Source organism: Pygocentrus nattereri, chromosome 1 (assembly GCF_015220715.1).
Source record: "Pygocentrus nattereri isolate fPygNat1 chromosome 1, fPygNat1.pri, whole genome shotgun sequence".
In the NCBI taxonomy this organism is placed as follows: Eukaryota; Metazoa; Chordata; class Actinopteri; order Characiformes; family Serrasalmidae; genus Pygocentrus; species Pygocentrus nattereri.
The window spans coordinates 56,369,908-56,394,114 of record NC_051211.1 but is presented as its reverse complement, the minus strand read 5'-3'; the positions used below and the strand labels follow the sequence as shown (position 1 = coordinate 56,394,114).

The following is a 24,207-nucleotide window of genomic DNA, read 5'->3' as shown; positions in this document are numbered from 1 at the left end:
TTCATCCACCTTCCTCCACCATCCTCCATGTTCCTCCATCTTCCTCCACCTCCATCCACCTTCCTCCACCTTCCTCTACCTTCATCCATCTTCCTCCACCTTCCTCTACCTTCCTCCACCATCCTCCACCTTCCTCCACCTTCCTCCATCTTCCTCTACCTTCCTCCACCTTCATCCACCTTCATCCATCTTCCTCCACCTTCATCCAACTTCCTCCACCATCCTCCACCATCCTCCACCTTTCTCCACCTTTCTCCACCTTCCACCACCTGCCTACACCTTCCTCCACCTTCATCCATCTTCCTCCACCTTCCTCTACCTTCCTCCACCATCCTCCACCATCCTCCACCTTCCTCCATCTTCCTCTACCTTCCTCCACCTTCATCCACGTTCCTCCATCTTCCTCCACCTTCCTCCACCTTCATCTGGAAAAAGCAGAAAACACGTTTAAATCTAAGTTAAATTAAAGCGCCAGTGAGTCTCTCCTTCGCTTCATTCCAGCTTCCGTTCTTCTCGTCTCACATTCAGCTCCTCAAAGAATCTGCAGACACGCCCCCTCAGCTCAGTCCTAGCCCACTTCTGTGTGGCCTGCCAACTGTTCCAGGTGGTTGTTAGGAGACCCCTTTCAAGCGTTAGGTAGGCAGTAACACTTTACTTGAAGGGTGTCTGCATAACACATTCATAACATCTCACATAAACACTTCATAACGTGTTCACGGATGTTTAAAAAACGTTCATAAAGCGTATTTCACATGATATTAATATCATTTTACTGACGGAACTTTTTCAAAATAAAAGTCCTCTTGTTTATTTTAAAAATCTATTATTTTATTCCTTTGGTCATTTAGTGCTTTGACACTTTCAACTTTAAGGTGGGACGGAAAATTCAAACGAGAAGCTGGTGAATAAGAAGCTGACGTGTGTGTGTGTGTGTGTGTGTGTGTGTGTGTGTGTGTGTGTGTACAGCGAACTTTGCAGGAGAAGGAAAAATCCTACTTCACTTTTAATGTAAGTCAGTGGAACCAGACGCCTTTCCTAGTAAATTGGGGTCATTTCTGTCGGTCCATTCATCATGAAATTTACACACAATATATGGGACCATGAATATTTTCAAATTATGTCAAAAACTGAAAAACGTCGAAAATGGAGACACAAGGTGTCACGGTTTCCGCTTGTTCTTGGGTCTGTTTCTTGGCCTGTGTTGTTGCCATGTGCTTGTGTTTGTTTTTGGTTCTTCTGCTCCGCCTTTTCCCCGCCTTCCCCATTAGTATCTTCACCTGTCTGTAGTCTGGCTCCTCCCTCTCCCAGGTGTTCCCCATGTGTTGTAACCTTTATCTAGCCCTTTGTTTTAGTCAGTGGTGGTCTGGTCTCTCGGTCAGTCGGTCTGATGTAGTTGTTCTTTCCCTGCCTGGCGTTTTGTTTGTGCTTTGTGCTTCTTTCTTCTGTAGTTTGTTACTTTGCTAGTTTGTTTTTGTTATTAAAGTCTGCTTGCACTTAAATCCGGCCTCCCTGCGCATTCCATACATGACACAAGGCTTTCATATATATATGTGTATATCATTTTTGACATAGTTTGAAAATCCCTGTTGTTCTTCACATTGTGTGTAAATTTCTTGATGAATGGACTAAAAGAAACGGATCAAAATGACTTGGAAAAAATTCTGGTTCCACTGACTTCCATTAAAACTAGACCTGTTTTTTCCTTCTCCTGTAAAGTTTCCGTTTTGCGGAAGCGACGGTGTGTATATACATATATATATATATATTTAAAATCCCACGGATTGGAATTTTCTGAACTCTGGAGAAGGTTATACGGATCTCGTAGTGTTTTCTGGAAACCGCGTTCAAAGCGTGGTGTTTTTTGTGGTCATTCTGGTGTGTTTTGCTCGTTGGCCTCGGTCTTCATGGCTGTATCTGCAGTGACGGTGACTTTATCAGAGCACAGCCAGAGTTACAGCTCACCTCCCAACACTGGCTCTGCTCAGAACCGTGAATAAGAAGCTGACGCATCTCTGCTTGAACGGCATCAAATCTACTGACTCACCCTCATTTAGAATTGGCTCGTTGGTGGAGCGCCGCTGTCTCTTTCTGTCCTCCTTCACACGGACTCGCCTTCTTACTCTCAGGTCCAGCTCCATCATCATAGCGCCCTCTGAGCCCCACGCACAGGTGTTGGCGCTGCCAGCTGGAAGCAGCTGCAGAATAACCGGCAGCTCAGCCAATTCAGACACTTCATATGATTCATTTCACTTCCAAGAATTTTCACCTAATAAACCACGCATCCCTCGGCGCCGCTCCGGCCCACATGTCCGTGAATGCTGAAGAAGCTACGCAACACTTTTCTTTCCTACGCTCTTAAAAACATGGTTCTTCAAGGGTTCTTCAACCTTTTGCATGCTGATATGGTTCTTTTATATGGAGAATGTGTTGAAAATGGTTCTATATAGCACCAAAAATGGTTCTGGTGTTGTTACAATGTCAAGCTTCTAGCAGTAGAAGAACTCTTGGTGCTGTATAGAACCATTTTCAAGAAGGTCCTATATAGAACCATATACTACACATTCTCCATCTGAAGAACCACTTCACCGTGCAGAGAGACCGTCTACGATTCCCGATATGCCACGATATTGATTTGTTCAGCGGTGCTTCATTTTAAAAAGTATCATCAGAAACTGATCACGATTTTTGGTCAGTGGCTTCTTCAGCCCTTTCAGATCATAATAACCAGTGTCCTCCTCTGCTCGCAGACACCTGGGTGCACTGGGGTGAACGTTTCCAGTTTCGGCCTGTTTGACCGAGTAGATGAATTATGGGTATTAGAGATTCTGTTGAAAAGCCTATCAAGTGATTCTGGATCGTTTCTGTTGATCCACTCATCACGAAATTTTAACGGTGTAAAGGGCAGCTGGTAATTCAATAGTGCAGCACATACACATACATACATATATATACTATACTATACTATACACTCTCAGCACTGCAGAAACACTGACGTGGTGGTGGTGGGTTAGTGTGTGTTGTGCTGGTGCAAGTGGATCAGACACAGCAGTGCTGCTGGAGTTTTTAAATTGTGGGCAGCGTCCTGTGGGCAGCGTCCTGTGACCACTGATGAAGGACTAGAGGATGACCAACACAAACTGTGCAGCAGCAGACGAGCTGTCGTCTCTGACTTTACATCTACAAGGTGGACTGACAAGGTAGGAGTGTCTAATAGAGTGGACAGTGAGTGGACACAGTGTTTAAAAACTCCAGCAGCACTGCTGTGCCTGATCCACTCAGACCAGCACAACACACACTAACACACCACCACCACGTCAGTGTTACTGCAGTGCTGAGAATGACCCACCACCCAAACAGTAGCTGCTTTGTGAGGGTCCATGGGGGTCCTGACCACTGAAGAACAGGGTAACAGAGTATCAGAGAAACAGATGGACTACAGTCTGTAACTGTAGAACTACAGAGTGCAGCTATACGGTCAGTGGAGCTGATAAAGTGGACAGTGAGCGTAGAAACAGGGAGGCGGTCAGAATGTTACGCCTGACCGGTGTGTATATGTGGTCCAGGACACTAAGTAAAAAAAGTCAGGTTTGAACGTCGGCTGTGCTGTTCACTTTCCGTGCTGGAGGTCTGTGAGGACGCAGTGGGCTGTTCCTCTCTGAGGTTCCTCTCTGTTCTGGCGCTCTGTATTCCCCAGGGGAGCAGGCGTGATCTGGCCCTCCTGTTTCGGTGGTGCTGCCGTCATCATATCACACTGAATTGCTCTGCTGCGTTCGGGGAATTGGTCACGACTGAAAGGAGGAAAATGGATTTTTAAAAACCCGAATTCTCTTTCCTCTCTAGCGTTTTCCTCTCTAGCGTTCTCCTCTCTAGCGTTTTCCTCTCTGGCGTTCTCCTCTCTAGCGTTCTCCTCTCTAGCGTTCTCCTCTCTAGCGTTTTCCTCTCTAGCGTTCTCCTCTCTAGCGTTTTCCTCTGTAGCGTTTTCCTCTGTAGCGTTTTCCTCTGTAGCGTTTTCCTCTCTAGCGTTCTCCTCTCTAGCGTTTTCCTCTCTAGCGTTCTCCTCTCTAGCGTTCTCCTCTCTAGAGTTCTCCTCTCTAGCGTTTTCCTCTCTAGCGTTTTCCTCTGTGGCGTTTTCCTCTGTAGCGTTTTCCTCTCTAGCGTTTTCCTCTGTAGCGTTTTCCTCTCTAGCGTTCTCCTCTCTAGCGTTCTCCTCTCTAGCGTTCTCCTCTCTGGCGTTTTCCTCTGTGGCGTTCTCCTCTGTAGCGTTTTCCTCTCTAGCGTTTTCCTCTCTAGCGTTCTCCTCTCTAGCGTTTTCCTCTCTAGCGTTTTCCTCTCTAGCGTTTTCCTCTGTAGCGTTTTCCTCTCTAGCGTTCTCCTCTCTAGCGTTTTCCTCTCTAGCGTTTTCCTCTGTAGCGTTTTCCTCTCTAGCGTTTTCCTCTCTAGCGTTTTCCTCTCTAGCGTTTTCCTCTGTAGCGTTTTCCTCTGTAGCGTTTTCCTCTCTAGCGTTCTCCTCTCTAGCGTTCTCCTCTGTAGCGTTCTCCTCTCTAGCGTTTTCCTCTGTAGCGTTCTCCTCTCTAGCGTTCTCCTCTCTAGCGTTCTCCTCTCTAGCGTTTTCCTCTGTGGCGTTCTCCTCTCTAGCGTTCTCCTCTCTAGCGTTCTCCTCTCTGGCGTTTTCCTCTGTGGCGTTCTCCTCTCTAGCGTTCTCCTCTCTAGCGTTTTCCTCTGTAGCGTTTTCCTCTGTAGCGTTCTCCTCTCTAGAGTTCTCCTCTGTAGCGTTCTCCTCTCTAGCGTTTTCCTCTCTAGCGTTTTCCTCTCTAGCGTTCTCCTCTCTAGCGTTCTCCTCTCTAGCGTTTTCCTCTGTGGCGTTCTCCTCTCTAGCGTTCTCCTCTCTAGCGTTTTCCTCTGTAGCGTTTTCCTCTGTAGCGTTTTCCTCTGTAGCGTTCTCCTCTCTAGAGTTCTCCTCTGTAGCGTTCTCCTCTCTAGCGTTCTCCTCTGTAGCGTTCTCCTCTCTAGAGTTCTCCTCTCTAGCGTTTTCCTCTCTAGCGTTTTCCTCTCTAGCGTTTTCCTCTGTAGCGTTTTCCTCTCTAGCGTTCTCCTCTCTAGCGTTCTCCTCTCTAGCGTTTTCCTCTCTAGCGTTCTCCTCTCTAGCGTTCTCCTCTCTAGCGTTTTCCTCTGTAGCGTTTTCCTCTCTAGCGTTCTCCTCTCTAGCGTTCTCCTCTCTAGCGTTTTCCTCTCTAGCGTTCTCCTCTCTGGCGTTTTCCTCTGTGGCGTTCTCCTCTCTAGCGTTTTCCTCTCTAGCGTTTTCCTCTGTAGCGTTTTCCTCTGTAGCGTTTTCCTCTCTAGCGTTCTCCTCTCTAGCGTTCTCCTCTCTAGCGTTTTCCTCTCTAGCGTTTTCCTCTCTAGCGTTTTCCTCTGTAGCGTTTTCCTCTGTAGCGTTTTCCTCTGTAGCGTTTTCCTCTCTAGCGTTTTCCTCTCTAGCGTTCTCCTCTCTAGAGTTCTCCTCTCTAGCGTTTTCCTCTCTAGCGTTTTCCTCTCTAGCGTTTTCCTCTCTGGCGTTTTCCTCTCTAGCGTTCTCCTCTCTAGCGTTCTCCTCTCTAGCGTTCTCCTCTCTAGCATTTTCCTCTGTAGCGTTTTCCTCTGTAGCGTTTTCCTCTGTAGCGTTTTCCTCTCTAGCGTTCTCCTCTCTAGCGTTCTCCTCTCTAGAGTTCTCCTCTCTAGCGTTTTCCTCTCTAGCGTTTTCCTCTCTGGCGTTTTCCTCTCTGGCGTTCTCCTCTCTGGCGTTTTCCTCTGTGGCGTTTTCCTCTGTAGCGTTTTCCTCTCTGGCGTTTTCCTCTGTAGCGTTTTCCTCTCTAGCGTTCTCCTCTCTAGCGTTCTCCTCTCTAGCGTTCTCCTCTCTAGGCGTTTTCCTCTGTAGGCGTTCTCCTCTGCTAGCGTTTTCCTCTCTAGCGTTTTCCTCTTAGCGTTCTCCTCTCTAGCGTTTTCCTCTGCTAGCGTTTCTTCCTCTCTAGCGTTTTCCTCTGTAGCGTTTTCCTCTCTAGCGTTCTCCTCTCTAGCGTCTCCTCTCTAGCGTTTTCCTCTTAGCGTTCTTCCTCTCTAGCGTTCTCCTCTCTAGCGTTCTCCTCTCTAGCGTTTTCCTCTCTGGCGTTCTCCTCTCTAGCGTTCTCCTCTCTAGCGTTTTCCTCTCTGGCGTTTTCCTCTGTAGCGTTTTCCTCTGTAGCGTTCTCCTCTCTAGAGTTCTCCTCTGTAGCGTTCTCCTCTCTAGCGTTTTCCTCTCTAGCGTTTCTCCTCTTAGCGTTCTCCTCTCTAGCGTTCTCCTCTCTAGCGTTTCTCCTCTGCTAGCGTTTTCCTCTGTAGCGTTCTCCTCTCTAGCGTTTTCCTCTCTAGCGTTCTCCTCTCTAGCGTTCTCCTCTCTAGCGTTTTCCTCTCTAGCGTTCTCCTCTCTAGCGTTCTCCTCTCTAGCGTTTTCCTCTCTAGCGTTTTCCTCTCTAGCGTTCTCCTCTCTAGCGTTTTCCTCTGTGGCGTTCTCCTCTGTAGCGTTCTCCTCTCTAGCGTTCTCCTCTCTAGCGTTTTCCTCTGTGGCGTTCTCCTCTGTAGCGTTTTCCTCTCTAGCGTTCTCCTCTCTAGAGTTCTCCTCTGTAGCGTTCTCCTCTGTAGCGTTCTCCTCTCTAGCGTTCTCCTCTCTAGCGTTTTCCTCTCTAGCGTTCTCCTCTCCAGCGTTCTCCTCTCCAGCGTTCTCCTCTCTAGCGTTTTCCTCTCTAGCGTTCTCCTCTCTAGCGTTCTCCTCTCTAGCGTTCTCCTCTCTAGCGTTCTCCTCTCTAGCGTTTTCCTCTGTAGCGTTCTCCTCTCTAGAGTTCTCCTCTCTAGCGTTCTCCTCTCTAGCGTTCTCCTCTCCAGCGTTTTCCTCTCTAGCGTTTTCCTCTCTAGCGTTCTCCTCTGTAGCGTTTTCCTCTCTAGCGTTCTCCTCTGTAGCGTTTTCCTCTGTAGCGTTTTCCTCTGTAGCGTTTTCCTCTGTAGCGTTCTCCTCTCTAGCGTTTTCACTCTCTAGCGTTTCCTCTGTAGCGTTCTCCTCTCCTAGCAGTTTTCCTCTCTAGCGTTCTCCTCTCTAGCGTTCTCCTCTCTAGCGTTTTCCTCTGTAGCGTTCTCCTCTCTAGCGTTTTCCTCTCTAGCGTTCTCCTCTCTAGCGTTTTCCTCTGCTAGCGTTCTCCTCTCTAGCGTTTTCCTCTCTAGCGTTTTCCTCTCTAGGCGTTCTCCTCTCTAGGCGTTCTCCTCTCTAGCGTTCTCCTCTGTAGCGTTTTCCTCTGTAGCGTTCTCCTCTCTAGCGTTTTCCTCTCTAGCGTTTTCCTCTGTAGCGTTCTCCTCTCTAGCGTTTTCCTCTCTAGCGTTTTCCTCTGTAGCGTTCTCCTCTGTAGCGTTTTCCTCTCTAGCGTTTTCCTCTCTAGCGTTCTCCTCTCTAGCGTTCTCCTCTCTAGCGTTTTCCTCTGTAGCGTTCTCCTCTCTAGCGTTTTCCTCTCTAGCGTTCTCCTCTCTAGCGTTTTCCTCTCTAGCGTTCTCCTCTGTAGCGTTCTCCTCTGTAGCGTTTTCCTCTCTAGCGTTTTCCTCTCTAGCGTTCTCCTCTCTAGCGTTCTCCTCTCTAGCGTTTTCCTCTGTAGCGTTCTCCTCTCTAGCGTTTTCCTCTCTAGCGTTCTCCTCTCTAGCGTTTTCCTCTCTAGCGTTCTCCTCTCTAGCGTTCTCCTCTCTAGCGTTTTCCTCTCTAGCGTTCTCCTCTTTAGCGTTTTCCTCTGTAGCGTTCTCCTCTCTAGCGTTCTCCTCTGTAGCGTTCTCCTCTCTAGCGTTTTCCTCTCTAGCGTTCTCCTCTGTAGCGTTCTCCTCTGTAGCGTTCTCCTCTCTAGCGTTTCCTCTGTAGCGTTCTCCTCTCTAGCGTTTCTCCTCTCTAGCGTTCTCCTCTCTAGCGTTTCTCCTCTCTAGCGTTTCCTCTGTAGCGTTCTCCTCTGTAGCGTTCTCCTCTCTAGCGTTCTCCTCTCTAGCTTTTACTCTGTAGCGTCTTTCCTCTCTTAGCGTTTTCCTCCTCTAGCGTTTTCCTCTCTAGCGTTCTCCTCTCTAGCGTTTTCCTCTCTAGCGTTTCCTCTCTAGCGTTCTCCTCTCTAGCGTTCTCCTCTCTAGCGTTCTCCTCTCTAGGTTTTCTCTGTAGCGTTTCCTCCCTCTAGCGTTCTCCTCTGTAGCGTTTATCTCTCTAGCGTTTTCCTCTCTAGCTGTTTCTCTCTCTAGCGTTTTCCTCTGTAGCGTTCTCCTCTCTAGAGTTCTCCTCTCTAGCGTTCTCCTCTCTAGCGTTCTCCTCTCCAGCGTTTTCCTCTCTAGCGTTTTCCTCTCTAGCGTTCTCCTCTGTAGCGTTTTCCTCTCTAGCGTTCTCCTCTGTAGCGTTTTCCTCTGTAGCGTTTTCCTCTGTAGCGTTTTCCTCTGTAGCGTTCTCCTCTCTAGCGTTTTCCTCTCTAGCGTTTTCCTCTGTAGCGTTCTCCTCTCTAGCGTTTTCCTCTCTAGCGTTCTCCTCTCTAGCGTTCTCCTCTCTAGCGTTTTCCTCTGTAGCGTTCTCCTCTCTAGCGTTTTCCTCTCTAGCGTTCTCCTCTCTAGCGTTTTCCTCTCTAGCGTTCTCCTCTCTAGCGTTCTCCTCTCTAGCGTTTTCCTCTCTAGCGTTCTCCTCTCTAGCGTTCTCCTCTCTAGCGTTTTCCTCTGTAGCGTTTTCCTCTGTAGCGTTCTCCTCTCTAGCGTTTTCCTCTCTAGCGTTTTCCTCTGTAGCGTTCTCCTCTCTAGCGTTTTCCTCTCTAGCGTTTTCCTCTGTAGCGTTCTCCTCTGTAGCGTTTTCCTCTCTAGCGTTTTCCTCTCTAGCGTTCTCCTCTGATAGCGTTCTCCTCTCTAGCGTTTTCTCTGTAGCGTTCTCCTCTCTAGCGTTCTCCTCTCTAGCGTTCTCCTCTCTAGCGTTTTCCTCTCTAGCGTTCTCCTCTGCTAGCGTTCTCCTCTGTAGCGTTTTCCTCTCTAGCGTTTTCCTCTCTAGCGTTCTCCTCTCTAGCGTTTTCCTCTCTAGCGTTTTCCTCTGTAGCGTTCTCCTCTCTAGCGTTTTCCTCTCTAGCGTTCTCCTCTCTAGCGTTTTCCTCTCGTAGCGTTTCTCCTCTCTAGCGTTCTCCTCTCTAGCGTTTTCCTCTCTAGCGTTCTCCTCTTTAGCGTTTTCCTCTGTAGCGTTCTCCTCTCTAGCGTTCTCCTCTGTAGCGTTCTCCTCTCTAGCGTTTTCCTCTCTAGCGTTCTCCTCTGTAGCGTTCTCCTCTGTAGCGTTCTCCTCTCTAGCGTTCTCCTCTGTAGCGTTCTCCTCTCTAGCGTTTTCCTCTCTAGCGTTCTCCTCTCTAGCGTTCTCCTCTCTAGCGTTCTCCTCTGTAGCGTTCTCCTCTCTAGCGTTCTCCTCTCTAGCGTTTTCCTCTGTAGCGTTCTCCTCTCTAGCGTTTTCCTCTCTAGCGTTTTCCTCTCTAGCGTTCTCCTCTCTAGCGTTTTCCTCTCTAGCGTTTTCCTCTCTAGCGTTCTCCTCTCTAGCGTTCTCCTCTCTAGCGTTCTCCTCTCTAGCGTTTTCCTCTGTAGCGTTCTCCTCTGTAGCGTTCTCCTCTGTAGCGTTTTCCTCTCCAGCGTTTTCCTCTGTAGCGTTCTCCTCTGTAGCGTTCTCCTCTGTAGCGTTCTCCTCTGTAGCGTTTTCCTCTCTAGCGTTTTCCTCTCTAGCGTTCTCCTCTCTAGCGTTCTCCTCTCTAGCGTTCTCCTCTCTAGCGTTCTCCTCTCTAGCGTTTTCCTCTGTGGCGTTTTCCTCTGTAGCGTTTTCCTCTGTAGCGTTCTCCTCTGTAGCGTTTTCCTCTCTAGCGTTCTCCTCTCTAGCGTTTTCCTCTCTGGCGTTCTCCTCTCTAGCGTTTTCCTCTCTAGCGTTCTCCTCTGTAGCGTTTTCCTCTCTAGCGTTTTCCTCTCTAGCGTTTTCCTCTGTAGCGTTTTCCTCTCCAGCGTTTTCCTCTCTAGCGTTCTCCTCTGTAGCGTTTTCCTCTCTGGCGTTCTCCTCTCTAGCGTTCTCCTCTGTAGCGTTTTCCTCTCTAGCGTTCTCCTCTCTAGCGTTCTCCTCTCTAGCGTTTTCCTCTCTAGCGTTTTCCTCTGTAGCGTTTTCCTCTGTAGCGTTTTCCTCTCTAGCGTTCTCCTCTCTAGCGTTTTCCTCTGTAGCGTTCTCCTCTGTAGCGTTCTCCTCTCTAGCGTTCTCCTCTCTAGCGTTCTCCTCTGTAGCGTTTTCCTCTCTAGCGTTCTCCTCTGTAGCGTTCTCCTCTCTAGCGTTCTCCTCTCTAGCGTTTTCCTCTGTAGCGTTCTCCTCTGTAGCGTTCTCCTCTCTAGCGTTCTCCTCTGTAGCGTTCTCCTCTCTAGCGTTCTCCTCTCTAGCGTTCTCCTCTCTAGCGTTTTCCTCTCTAGCGTTCTCCTCTCTAGCGTTTTCCTCTCCAGCGTTTTCCTCTCCAGCGTTTTCCTCTCCAGCGTTCTCCTCTGTAGCGTTCTCCTCTGTAGCGTCTCCTCTGTAGCGTTTTCCTCTGTAGCGTTCTCCTCTCTAGCGTTCTCCTCTGTAGCGTTCTCCTCTGTAGCGTTCTCCTCTGTAGCGTTTTCCTCTCTAGCGTTCTTCCTCTCTAGCGTTTTCCTCTCTAGCGTTCTCCTCTCTAGCGTTTTCCTCTCTAGCGTTCTCCTCTCTAGCGTTTTCCTCTCTAGCGTTCTCCTCTGTAGCGTTTTCCTCTGTAGCGTTCTCCTCTGTAGCGTTCTCCTCTCTAGCGTTCTCCTCTGTAGCGTTCTCCTCTCTAGCGTTCTCCTCTCTGGCGTTTTCCTCTCTGGCGTTCTCCTCTCTGGCGTTTTCCTCTCTAGCGTTCTCCTCTCTAGCGTTTTCCTCTGTAGCGTTTTCCTCTCTGGCGTTCTCCTCTCTGGCGTTCTCCTCTCTAGCGTTCTCCTCTCTAGCGTTTTCCTCTCTGGCGTTTTCCTCTCTGGCGTTCTCCTCTGTAGCGTTTTCCTCTGTAGCGTTTTCCTCTCTAGCGTTCTCCTCTGTAGCGTTCTCCTCTCTAGCGTTCTCCTCTCTAGCGTTTTCCTCTCTAGCGTTCTCCTCTCTAGCGTTCTCCTCTCTAGCGTTCTCCTCTCTAGCGTTTTCCTCTCTAGCGTTCTCCTCTCTAGAGTTCTCCTCTCTAGCGTTTTCCTCTCTAGCGTTTTCCTCTGTAGCGTTTTCCTCTCTAGAGTTCTCCTCTCTAGCGTTCTCCTCTCTAGCGTTCTCCTCTCTAGCGTTTTCCTCTCTAGCGTTCTCCTCTCTAGCGTTTTCCTCTCTAGCGTTCTCCTCTCTAGCGTTCTCCTCTTTAGCGTTCTCCTCTCTAGCGTTCTCCTCTCTAGCGTTTTCCTCTCTAGCGTTCTCCTCTCTAGCGTTTTCCTCTCTGGCGTTCTCCTCTCTAGAGTTCTCCTCTCTAGAGTTCTCCTCTCTAGCGTTTTCCTCTCTAGCGTTCTCCTCTCTAGCGTTTTCCTCTCTAGCGTTTTCCTCTCTAGCGTTTTCCTCTCTAGCGTTCTCCTCTCTAGCGTTTTCCTCTCTAGCGTTTTCCTCTCTAGCGTTCTCCTCTCTAGAGTTCTCCTCTCTAGCGTTTTCCTCTGTAGCGTTTTCCTCTCTAGCGTTCTCCTCTCTAGCGTTCTCCTCTCTAGCGTTCTCCTCTCTAGAGTTCTCCTCTCTAGCGTTTTCCTCTCTAGCGTTTTCCTCTCTAGCGTTCTCCTCTCTAGCGTTTTCCTCTCTAGCGTTTTCCTCTCTAGCGTTCTCCTCTCTAGCGTTCTCCTCTCTAGCGTTTCCTCTCTAGCGTTCTCCTCTTTAGCGTTTCTCCTCTCTAGCGTTCTCCTCTCTAGCGTTCTCCTCTCTAGCGTTTTCCTCTCTAGCGTTCTCCTCTGTAGCGTTTTCCTCTCTAGCGTTCTCCTCTCTAGCGTTTTCCTCTCTAGCGTTCTCCTCTCTAGCGTTCTCCTCTCTAGCGTTCTCCTCTCTAGCGTTTTCCTCTCTAGCGTTCTCCTCTCTAGCGTTCTCCTCTCTAGCGTTTTCCTCTCTAGCGTTTTCCTCTCTAGCGTTTTCCTCTCTAGCGTTTCTCCTCTGTAGCGTTTTCCTCTCTAGCGTTCTCCTCTCTAGCGTTTTCCTCTCTAGCGTTCTCCTCTCTAGCGTTTTCCTCTCTAGCGTTCTCCTCTGTAGCGTTTTCCTCTCTAGCGTTCTCCTCTCTAGCGTTCTCCTCTCTAGCGTTTTCCTCTCTAGCGTTCTCCTCTCCAGCGTTTTCCTCTCTAGCGTTCTCCTCTCTAGCGTTCTCCTCTGTAGCGTTTTCCTCTCTAGCGTTCTCCTCTCTAGCGTTCTCCTCTCTAGCGTTCTCCTCTCTAGCGTTCTCCTCTCTAGCGTTTTCCTCTGTGGCGTTTTCCTCTGTAGCGTTTTCCTCTGTAGCGTTCTCCTCTGTAGCGTTTTCCTCTCTAGCGTTCTCCTCTCTAGCGTTTTCCTCTCTAGCGTTTTCCTCTCCAGCGTTTCCTCTCTAGCGTTCTCCTCTGTAGCGTTTTCCTCTCTGGCGTTCTCCTCTCTAGCGTTCTCCTCTGTAGCGTTCTCCTCTCTAGCGTTCTCCTCTCTAGCGTTCTCCTCTCTAGCGTTTTCCTCTCTAGCGTTTTCCTCTGTAGCGTTTTCCTCTGTAGCGTTTTCCTCTCTAGCGTTCTCCTCTCTAGCGTTTTCCTCTGTAGCGTTCTCCTCTGTAGCGTTTTCCTCTCTAGCGTTCTCCTCTCTAGCGTTCTCCTCTGTAGCGTTTTCCTCTCTAGCGTTCTCCTCTGTAGCGTTCTCCTCTCTAGCGTTCTCCTCTCTAGCGTTTTCCTCTGTAGCGTTCTCCTCTGTAGCGTTCTCCTCTCTAGCGTTCTCCTCTGTAGCGTTCTCCTCTCTAGCGTTCTCCTCTCTAGCGTTCTCCTCTCTAGCGTTTTCCTCTCTAGCGTTCTCCTCTCTAGCGTTTTCCTCTCCAGCGTTTTCCTCTCCAGCGTTTTCCTCTCCAGCGTTCTCCTCTGTAGCGTTCTCCTCTGTAGCGTTCTCCTCTGTAGCGTTTTCCTCTCTAGCGTTCTCCTCTCTAGCGTTCTCCTCTGTAGCGTTCTCCTCTGTAGCGTTCTCCTCTGTAGCGTTTTCCTCTCTAGCGTTTTCCTCTCTAGCGTTTTCCTCTCTAGCGTTCTCCTCTCTAGCGTTTTCCTCTCTAGCGTTCTCCTCTCTAGCGTTTTCCTCTCTAGCGTTCTCCTCTGTAGCGTTTTCCTCTGTAGCGTTCTCCTCTGTAGCGTTCTCCTCTCTAGCGTTCTCCTCTGTAGCGTTCTCCTCTCTGGCGTTCTCCTCTCTGGCGTTTTCCTCTCTGGCGTTCTCCTCTCTGGCGTTTTCCTCTCTAGCGTTCTCCTCTCTAGCGTTTTCCTCTGTAGCGTTTTCCTCTCTGGCGTTCTCCTCTCTGGCGTTCTCCTCTCTAGCGTTCTCCTCTCTGGCGTTTTCCTCTCTGGCGTTTTCCTCTCTGGCGTTCTCCTCTGTAGCGTTTTCCTCTGTAGCGTTTTCCTCTCTAGCGTTCTCCTCTGTAGCGTTCTCCTCTCTAGCGTTCTCCTCTCTAGCGTTTTCCTCTCTAGCGTTCTCCTCTCTAGCGTTCTCCTCTCTAGCGTTCTCCTCTCTAGCGTTTTCCTCTCTAGCGTTCTCCTCTCTAGAGTTCTCCTCTCTAGCGTTTTCCTCTCTAGCGTTTTCCTCTGTAGCGTTTTCCTCTCTAGCGTTTTCCTCTCTAGCGTTCTCCTCTCTAGCGTTTTCCTCTCTAGCGTTTTCCTCTCTAGCGTTCTCCTCTCTAGCGTTTTCCTCTCTAGCGTTCTCCTCTCTAGAGTTCTCCTCTCTAGAGTTCTCCTCTCTAGCGTTTTCCTCTCTAGCGTTTTCCTCTCTAGCGTTCTCCTCTCTAGCGTTTTCCTCTCTAGCGTTTTCCTCTCTAGCGTTTTCCTCTCTAGCGTTCTCCTCTCTAGCGTTTTCCTCTCTAGCGTTTTCCTCTCTAGCGTTCTCCTCTCTAGAGTTCTCCTCTCTAGCGTTTTCCTCTGTAGCGTTTTCCTCTCTAGCGTTCTCCTCTCTAGCGTTTTCCTCTCTAGCGTTCTCCTCTCTAGAGTTCTCCTCTCTAGCGTTTTCCTCTCTAGCGTTTTCCTCTCTAGCGTTCTCCTCTCTAGCGTTTTCCTCTCTAGCGTTTTCCTCTCTAGCGTTCTCCTCTCTAGCGTTCTCCTCTCTAGCGTTTTCCTCTCTAGCGTTCTCCTCTTTAGCGTTCTCCTCTCTAGAGTTCTCCTCTCTAGCGTTTTCCTCTCTAGCGTTTTCCTCTCTAGCGTTCTCCTCTGTAGCGTTTTCCTCTCTAGCGTTTTCCTCTCTAGCGTTTTCCTCTCTAGCGTTCTCCTCTCTAGCGTTCTCCTCTCTAGCGTTCTCCTCTCTAGCGTTTTCCTCTCTAGCGTTCTCCTCTCTAGAGTTCTCCTCTCTAGCGTTTTCCTCTGTAGCGTTTTCCTCTGTAGCGTTTTCCTCTGTAGCGTTCTCCTCTGTAGCGTTTTCCTCTCTAGCGTTCTCCTCTGTAGCGTTTTCCTCTCTAGCGTTCTCCTCTCTAGCGTTTTCCTCTCTAGCGTTCTCCTCTGTAGCGTTTTCCTCTCTAGCGTTCTCCTCTCTAGCGTTCTCCTCTCTAGCGTTTTCCTCTCTAGCGTTCTCCTCTGTAGCGTTTTCCTCTCTAGCGTTCTCCTCTCTAGCGTTCTCCTCTCTAGCGTTTTCCTCTCTAGCGTTCTCCTCTCTAGCGTTCTCCTCTCTAGCGTTTTCCTCTCTAGCGTTTTCCTCTCTAGCGTTCTCCTCTCTAGCGTTTTCCTCTCTAGCGTTCTCCTCTGTAGCGTTTTCCTCTCTAGCGTTCTCCTCTGTAGCGTTTTCCTCTCTAGCGTTCTCCTCTGTAGCGTTTTCCTCTCTAGCGTTCTCCTCTGTAGCGTTTTCCTCTCTAGCGTTTTCCTCTGTAGCGTTTTCCTCTGTAGCGTTTTCCTCTCTAGCGTTTTCCTCTCTAGCGTTCTCCTCTCTAGCGTTTTCCTCTCTAGCGTTCTCCTCTGTAGCGTTTTCCTCTCTAGCGTTCTCCTCTGTAGCGTTTTCCTCTCTAGCGTTCTCCTCTGTAGCGTTTTCCTCTCTAGCGTTCTCCTCTGTAGCGTTTTCCTCTCTAGCGTTTTCCTCTGTAGCGTTTTCCTCTGTAGCGTTTTCCTCTCTAGCGTTCTCCTCTGTAGCGTTTTCCTCTCTAGCGTTCTCCTCTGTAGCGTTTTCCTCTCCAGCGTTTTCCTCTGTAGCGTTCTCCTCTGTAGCGTTTTCCTCTCTAGCGTTTTCCTCTGTAGCGTTCTCCTCTGTAGCGTTCTCCTCTCTAGCGTTCTCCTCTCTAGCGTTCTCCTCTCTAGCGTCTGTTTGTGGCGCGGTCTTTGTTTAACTTGACACTGTAATAATAAGTAGATCACATTTAATTGCATCTGTAATTGGAGGCTGCAGTGGTGGCGAATGCAGCGCCTGCTGTGGCAGCCGTTTGAAAGGGTAACTTAACACGGCGTGTGACTCGAGTCTCACGGCCTGAGTCACAAATCAGGCTCCGCCTCTCAGCCTGTAAGTCACAGGGATGAGTTCCATTTGTCTGCCGCTGTGCAGTAGAGCATGCGTACTGTACTGCATGCGCTCGGTTAGTCCGTCAGGAGCCAGTCCTCAAATGCTGGAATCGCTGCCCGTCTGTTCTGCATGCTACACCTCACACAGTCAGGGCGGCTGGCAGTTTACTGCAGGGCATTGATGTGCAGCGGTTTCGCTTGCCTTTAAGATCTGATGATGTTTTATTGCTGTTGTGATACGTTATGTCACTTTGCATTTCTGAACAAATCGTCAGTGCTTTAAAAAACACTGACTAACTGTGTTTCAGTGCAAACTGAGCGAGTTTAATTGGGTTTAGTGTGGCCCAGTTTGTAAAACATTGAGTTATTTTAGTTGCATTGTTGTTATAATCATTTTTATATGTGGCACTGCGAGGTCTATTCTCACTGTTTCAACATATTAAATCTCAGAAAAACAAAATACGTCTCCCTCTAAAAGCTCCTCACAGTGGTGGTGATCGGAACCAGACGTCCCCCTCTAAAAGCTCATCACAGTGGTTGTGATAGGAACCAGACGTCCCCCCCTAAAAGCTCCTCACAGTGGTGGTGATAGGAACCAGACGTCCCCCTCTAAAAGCTCCTCTCAGTGGTGGTGATCGGAACCAGACGTCCCCCTCTAAAAGCTCCTCACAGTGGTTGTGATAGGAACCAGACGTCCCCCTCTAAAAGCTCCTCACAGTGGTGGTGATGGGAACCAGACGTCCCCCTCTAAAAGCTCCTACAGAAAGTTCCTACATGAACTGGTTCTGAATTCACTGCCTGATGACTGAGACGCTGTTTTATGAGAGTTTAGAGAACTTCAACTCCATTCATGGTGGAGGGAGACATGCAGGGCGCTGTGCGGCAAAATAGTCCCCAAAGAAAACTCATTATTCCAGATTTTCCACTGTTTTCCATCATCAGCATTCCATATAAGCTCAGAAGACTCGTGTAGGTTCTCTGGTGGTTCTGGATGGTGAATAAAATGTCTTTTATGTGTTTGTTTGTTTGTTTGTTTTTCAGAGTATTAGGTGTAAAACATGTTGATAAGTCTGTGTGGACAGGAAGAATGACGACACCCAGATGAGAGGCATGGAGCTGAAGGTGTGGGTGGACGGAGTGCAGCGCATCGTCTGCGGGGTCACTGAGGTCACCACATGTCAGGAGGTCGTGATCGCCCTGGCCCAGGCCATAGGTGAGACCCTTTATTTACTTAGAGTGCACTTACAGACACGAAGCACCAGGAAAGCTTTAAAAAACTCATGTTGAAACAAATCTCTGTTGAGCTTGTTGTGCCTGCAATAAATTAATAAATTAATAAATTAATTAATTATTAAGCCATAATATTAATCACATATTGAATTCCAAGCATCTTTAAAAACTACTTCAGCTGTCATTTACATAGTGTGTGCGTCCAGTGCTCCTTCTGGTGTGGGTTCATCACATCTTGCATGCTAATAGCGCTCTCTGCTGGAGAAAGGTAAGACTGCAGGTGATTTCCAATGCCACGCCCTCGTGTATACATAATAAAAAGAACAAGATGTTTTCCTTTGTTATAGCAGAGTCACTCTGGAATTCAACTATAGATGCCTTTGAAAAACCATGTGGTGTTATAGTGCCGTACCTTTGATCCTTTAACTGATCTGAACTGCCAGGAAACGCAAGCTATAAAGAAAATGCTGCAAATTTAGGGTAAGGCCCAGTCCCACGTCACCCCTACCACTGAGCCCTTAGCTCTCTGTTTCTAATCCTAGGGTTAGGATTGTTGTTGGGATAGAGGGGTGGGGTGAAGTGTTGGGGCTACATGATCCTCCAAACAGAGAGATATGAGAAAAAGAGAGAAACCGGCGAGACGGAGAACAAGAGACCAGAGAAACCCACAAATGTGGGAATTTCCTCTGTTAAAATCACAGTAATCCCTGTCTGATCTCAGATCTTTAATCATAGAACCCGTTAAAAGCGTCTGTTGGTTCCTGTGGAGTTCTGTGATCGCTAATGGTATCTGTGTTTTCCTGATGGGTTCATATCTCAGTGTAAACGATTCTGCTTGTTTTGATCGATTCTCAGGTGTTTTGGGGCTGTTTTCACGCATTTGTTCATTTCCTAATGGCCTCTAATGGAAACCATCAAGCCAATTATTGTTTTATTCCTAACGGCTCTGCAAACGCAGTTACGTCAGGACCGCGTCCAGTTTCGGCGCCCGCGCCGTCGTCTGCTTGGTGCTCTCTACAGTGTTACAACACTGAAATGTAATTCCTCAGAAAGTTATGACAACGTTGTCTAACGATGTTCTAGGAGGTCGTGACGTTGACGAGACGTAGTAATCAGCGCTGTGTTGACGGGACGTCACAGCCTCCTAGAATAATTAATGAGTTCTATTTTAATCAGTATTACAGTTTTTAATAACGGGCTCTTCGTCTTCAGCTTGGCTGTCATGAGTTTCAGCAGCCTGTTTGTTTTTTCTGCTCATATCTTATCGTCATGGTTTTATTTAGAAAGTTTGCATATTTACATATGCGTGAATACACGTCAAATGACTTATCAGCCAAAAAAACGTCTAGATTGATTCTTATGCCACTATGAGATTAAAACCTTATTGCTGAAATAACATTCAGCAGCACCTACTGCTGACCAGGAGACGAAGAAGGACGAGCCGAGCTCCTCAGGGTTGCTCCTCTCCGCTGCTCAGGCCGATCAGAGCCCCATTCAGTCAGAGGCTCAGCGAGACTCGCAGCCATTTGTCCTGGTCTGAGTGATGGATGTGTTGTTATCAGGAGACTCTCTTCTGCTTCCGGCTTCTTTCTCCTGATTCTCTCTATTTATCTTTCTGTGCACAAACAACAAAGCTGCCTTTCACTCAGGAGACTGATTAGAATCAATTATTTCATTATTTGATTAAACACTAAAATGTATATTATACATATGTATATATGTGGTCACAGTTATATGAGCTCGTTGGACGTCCCATTTCAAGTCCATGGCATTAATATGGAGTTGGTCCCCTGTGCAGTTCTAACAGCTTCCACTCTTCTAGAAGATGAAGTGAGTCTGTGGGAATCTGTGTCCATTCAGTCTAAAGAGCATTTGCGAGGTCAGACACTGATGTTTGACGAGAGGCTCTGGTTCACAATCTCTGTTCTAGTTCATCCCAAAGGTGTTCAGTGGGGTTGAGGTCAGGACTCTGTGAGGGCCACTGGAGTTCCTCCACACCAAACTGGTCACTCCACGTCTTTATGGAGCTGCTTTGTGCTCAGGGTCTCAGTCCTGCTGGAGCAGGAAAGGCTCTGCCCCAAACTGCTGACGCAAAGCTGGAAGCTTAACTGTGTACAATGTCTTTGTGCTGTAGCATCAACATCACCCTTCACTGGAACTGAGAGCCCAAACCCTGAAAAACAGCCCAGCTCATCATCCCTCCTCCACCAAACTTTACTGCTGGCTCTACGTCCCGTGAGGTCACGTTCTCCTGACATCCACCAAACCCAGATTCATCATCAGACTGACAGATGGAGAAGATTCCTCACTCCAGAGAACACGGTTCCACTGCTCCAGAGTCCAGTGATCTTAGGCTTGTGTGCAGCTGCTCAGCCATGGAGACCTGTTTTATGAAGCTCCTGACGCTCAGGTCTGCCACTTCATGGCTGAGCTGTTTTTGCTTCTAGATGCTTCCATTTCACAATAATAGTACTTACAATTGTCTAGGGCAGATGTAGCAGGACAGAGGTGGCATCGTATGACAGTGCCATGTTGAGCTCTTAGGTCGACCCTCTGCTGCCAGTGTTTGTCTATGGAGACTGCAAGTCTATGTGCTTGATTTTATACACTGGTTTTCAATGGGTGTGTCAAACACCTCAACTCAATATTTACAAGGGGTGTCCACATACTTTTGACCATATAGTGTACATCCTCAATGAATCAGCAGTGATTAGTTGTCAGTTTGCATAACGATAATGCATATTTAAAATTCCCCTTCTGCTTTCTCTGGCAGTAAGAAACGAGTCTGACGGACGCGCAGGCTTCTGTGTGTTTGTGGCTCGGTTTGTTTGATCAAGTCTTTTTAAAGGCTTTCTAGTAAATCATGGCAAAAAACTATACTTGATACTTCACATTTTCATGGTGCACAATATGTATTACAATATTTAGTTTTTTCTGTGCTTTTATAAAACTTTGACAAGAAGCCGTATTAAATCTACAAGTTTAAAAACTATGAATACGGTGACGTCACTGCACGAAATCCAGTTAAGCCAAAGTCATTATTCTCTGTTTGTCATAAAGCATGTAGTTTATCGTTCCTCTTGACTGACCATATCCACAATATGCTCAGAAAAACATATTGCACAGTTCACAATAACAATAAGTAGACCGGTCAGGCGTAACATTCTGACTGCCTCTTTGTTTCTACGCCCACTGTCCACTTTATCAGCTCCACTGACCGTATAGTTCCACTTTCTAGTTCTACAGTCACAAAACAGTACCTGCTCTGTGAGGGTCCATGGGGGTCCTGGCCACTGAAGAACAGGGTAACAGAGTATCAGAGAAACAGATGGACTACAGTCTGTAACTGTAGAACTACAGAGTGGAACTATACGGTCAGTGGAGCTGATAAAGTGGACAGTGAGGTGGTCAGAATGTTATTCCTGACCAGTGTACCATTATATTGCCCACCCCTACTTTCTAACGTATCTTTTCCAATAAAGTATTTTTGAATATTTGAAAGATGTTGCTTGTTTTGTTTGTTCTATACGTAAAGCTGCTCTTATTTTCTGGCGTTTAACATGAGACTGAATTTTCCCCTCGGTGGGACTCGTCCTTTGGAAACCCCTCTTTAGTGTAAGACGTCTTAATCTGTATGTGGAGAAAGAGCCCATGACATTTTCCCCTAATCAGAGGCTGAACACAGAACCGTTTGTCTCCTGTTTGACCTCCCGCTGTAGCGGAGCCCCCTTTTGTGTGTCTGTTCTTTACTCCATGTTATGACTCTTCGCTTAGCAACAGGCTCTCTTTGTGCGGGTGTTTTTATGAGGGTAGTCTTTGGAACAGCGTGTGAAGTACAGTATTGTCTCCCAAACTCTCACAGCACTGCTTTTAACCCAGCAGTGGGAAGAAATGGCACTTGTTCACCCCTTCACGGGAGCAGAGCGCTGGAAGTAATCCAGCCATTGATGCTTGTGGACATTTGGACGTTTATCTTCTCCGTCTTACTGTCAGTCCTCACCGTACACCAAATATTCCAAAGTGTCCAGGCAGCTACTTTACGGCATGCTCATTGCTGACACAGGTGTTCAGTTTGTATAATTTCCATAGAAAAGTATAATGACCCCCAGCATTGGACTGTGGAGCAGTGGAACTGTGTTCTCTGGCGTGATGGAGCTCCATCCAGTACCTTTGGGATGAGTTGGAGTGACCAAGAACTGACCATCCAACATCAGTACCTGAACTCACTAATGCTCAATCACATCCTCACAGCAATGTTCCAACATCTATAAGCAGAGGCTGTCACTGCAGCACAAACTCACTATTAGTACCTTCATTTTGCAAAGTTTCCAAAAAAGATTTGCAAATCATTTAAATCATACATTTCATTGCAAATGCTTCAAAAACAACACATCAAATGTTGAAACTGAGAGATTTCATTGTTTTTTGAAAAGTATATATATATATATATAACCTATTTTAAATTTGATGCCAACAACATCTTCCGGAAAAGCTGGGCCGGGGGAACAAAAGGCTGGTAAAGTGGTGTAATGATGGTGGCATCAAGAGTCTTTAGCCTGGAGGACACAGTCAAATCAAAGCAAATTTATTTGTGGCGCTTTTTACAACAGATGTTGTCACAAAGCCGCTTCACAGAATTCCAGTAAAGACAAAGTTTTAACATGAATGTAAAGCCCCCAGGTGGGCAAGCCAGGGGGCGACGGTGGCAAGGAGAACCTCCCTCAGAACTGAGGAAGAAACCTTGGGAGGAACCAGGCTCACCAGGGGGACCCGTCCTCCTCTGGTCAAACTACCTACAGAGTTATTATACTACTAATATTAATAGCAGTAGTATTAGTAGTAGGAATAGCTGGGAGTCCATGAGAACATCAGTGTAGGGTGGGCAGCTAGTCCAAGGCAGGTGGTGGCAGCTGGGGCGTGGGCAGCTGGTCTGAAGTGGGCAGCAGGAGGGCTCGACAGTCAGTCGTCCTTCAGTGTCCGGCCAGACATGCGGGCGATTGTATACTCAGAAAAAAGGCAGGGAGAGGGAATTAGTTTTATTCTGTCTGTTTGTACGTAAAACAGGGAATGTGGACATTTCCAGAGTGAGGCTAACGACTCCGGCAGATCTGACTATGACAGCTTAACTAACAGGAGAGAACCAGAAGGACACACAGACATGGCAGCACTCAGCACACAGTGTCCATGATTTCCAAACAGAACTTCAAATGTTGATTCATCAGACCGCAGGACACTTTTCCACTTCCTCTCAGTCCACTTTAAATGAGCTCCGGCCCAGAGAAGGTGGCAGCGTTTCTGGATCCTGTTTATATTTGGTTTCTTCTTTGTGTGCTGACCCACTGATATTTTAGTAGCTTTATTTCTAAGAGTGTAACAGAGACTTCCTATTCTGCAATGCATTTTCATTTTTAATAAAGAACATTTTTATCAAAGTAAATATGAAATGTTTTTTATGTGTGCAAAATAGTACAAACAAAACACTAGAGACATACCTGTGTTGCTTTCCAACACTAGCCGCTTGGGCCTGGGAAAAACCGTGCTTAATGTTGTGTCTCATATTAATTTCTACAAGGTGCTGCTTATTCAGCAAGTTTTGGTTATTTTTTTGTTAATTTTCCATCCCACCTTAAATGTAGCAGCAGTTACAACCCCAATTCCAATGAAGTTGGTACGTTGTGAAGAACATAAAAACAGAATACGATGATTTGAAAATCCTTTTCAGCCGATATTCAATTGAATCCACTACAAAGACGAGATATTTAATGTTCAAACGGATAAACTTTATTGTTTTTTGCAAATATTCACTCATTTTGAATTTGATGCCTGCAACACGTTCCAGAGAAGTTGGGACAGGGGCGTGTTTCCCACTGTGTTACATCACCTTTCCTTTAACACTCAATAAGCGTTTGGGAACTGAGGACACTGATTGTTGAAGCTTTGTAGGTGGAATTCTTTCCCATTCCTGCTTGATGTCCAGCTTCAGCTGCTCAGCAGTCCGGGGTCTCCGCTGTCGTATTTTGAGCTTCATAATGCGCCACACATTTTCAATGGGAGATGGTCTGGACTGCAGGCAGGTCAGTCTAGTACCCGCACTCTTTTACTATGAAGCCACGCTGTTGTAACACGTGCAGAATGTGGCTCGGCATCGTCTTGCTGAAATAAGCAGGACGTCCCTGAAAAAGACGCTGCTTGGATGGCAGCAGATGTTGCTCCAAAACCTGTATGTACCTTTCAGCATTAATGGGGCCTTCACAGATGTGCCAGTTACCCCTGCCATGGGCACTAACACCCCCCCCACCATCAGAGATGCTGGCTTTTGAACTCTGCCCTGAAAACAATCCGGACAGACCTTTTCCTCTTTGGCCCGGAGGACACGACGTCCATGATTTCCAGAAACAGTGTGAAATTTGGACGCGTCAGACCACAGGACACTTTTCCACTCTGCGTCAGTCCATCTCAGATGAGCTCGGCCCAGAGAAGCCGGCGGCGTTTCTGGGTGGTGTTGATATGTGGCTTTCGCTTTGCATGGCAGAGTTTTAACCTGCACTTGTAGATGGAGCGACGAACTGAGTTCACTGACAGTGGTTTTCCGAAGTGCTCCTGAGCCCATGTGGGAATATCCGTTACAGAATGATGTGGGTTTTTAATGCAGTGCCGCCTGAGGGGTCGAAGGTCACGGGCATTCAGTGCTGGTTTTCTGCCTCGCCGCTTACCTGCAGAGATTTCTCCAGATTCTCTGCATCTTTTGATGATATTATGGACTGTAGATGATGAAATCCCTAAATTCCTGCAGTTGCACGTTGAGAAACGTTGATCTTAAACTGTTGGGACTATTTGCTCACGCAGTTGTTCACTAAGTGGTGAACCTCGCCCGTCCTCGCTTGTGAACGACTGAGCCTTTCAGGGATGCTCCCTTTATACCCAATCATGACACTCACCTGTTTCCAATTAACCTGTTCACCTGTGGAATGTTCCAAACAGGTGTTTTTACAGCATTCCTCAACTTTCCCAGTCTTTGTTGCCACGTTGTTCGTCTCATACGTGCTCTTGCCCACCTGAAAGCCAGACATGGCTTGATAATTAAAGTTATTCACACTTTAGTATCAGCAGGTACATGGCTTGATTTGATTTGAGCATATGAACTTGAGTGAATCCCATTCTTAATCCATAGGGTTTAATATGACGTCGGCCCACCCTTTGCAGCTATAACAGCTTCAGCTCTTCTGGGAAGGCTTTCCACAAGGGTTAGGAGTGTTTATGGGAATTTCTGACCGTTCTTCCAGAAGCACATTTGGACGAGAAGGCCTGGCTCAC

General features: G+C 47.6%; 1 protein-coding gene across 2 annotated transcripts in view; it reads left to right on the top strand.

The window, feature by feature from the left end:
• rassf8b (Ras association domain family member 8b) overlaps positions 1-24,207 on the top strand; it is a 38,853-nt gene that overhangs the window by 2,815 nt on the left and 11,831 nt on the right. For both annotated transcript variants that reach the window (XM_017682576.2, XM_037540810.1), the window contains exon 2: positions 16,705-16,876. In XM_017682576.2, coding sequence (XP_017538065.1) covers positions 16,765-16,876 — 112 coding nt within the window. In that variant the 5' untranslated portion in view covers positions 16,705-16,764. The remainder of the gene's footprint in view (positions 1-16,704; positions 16,877-24,207) is intronic.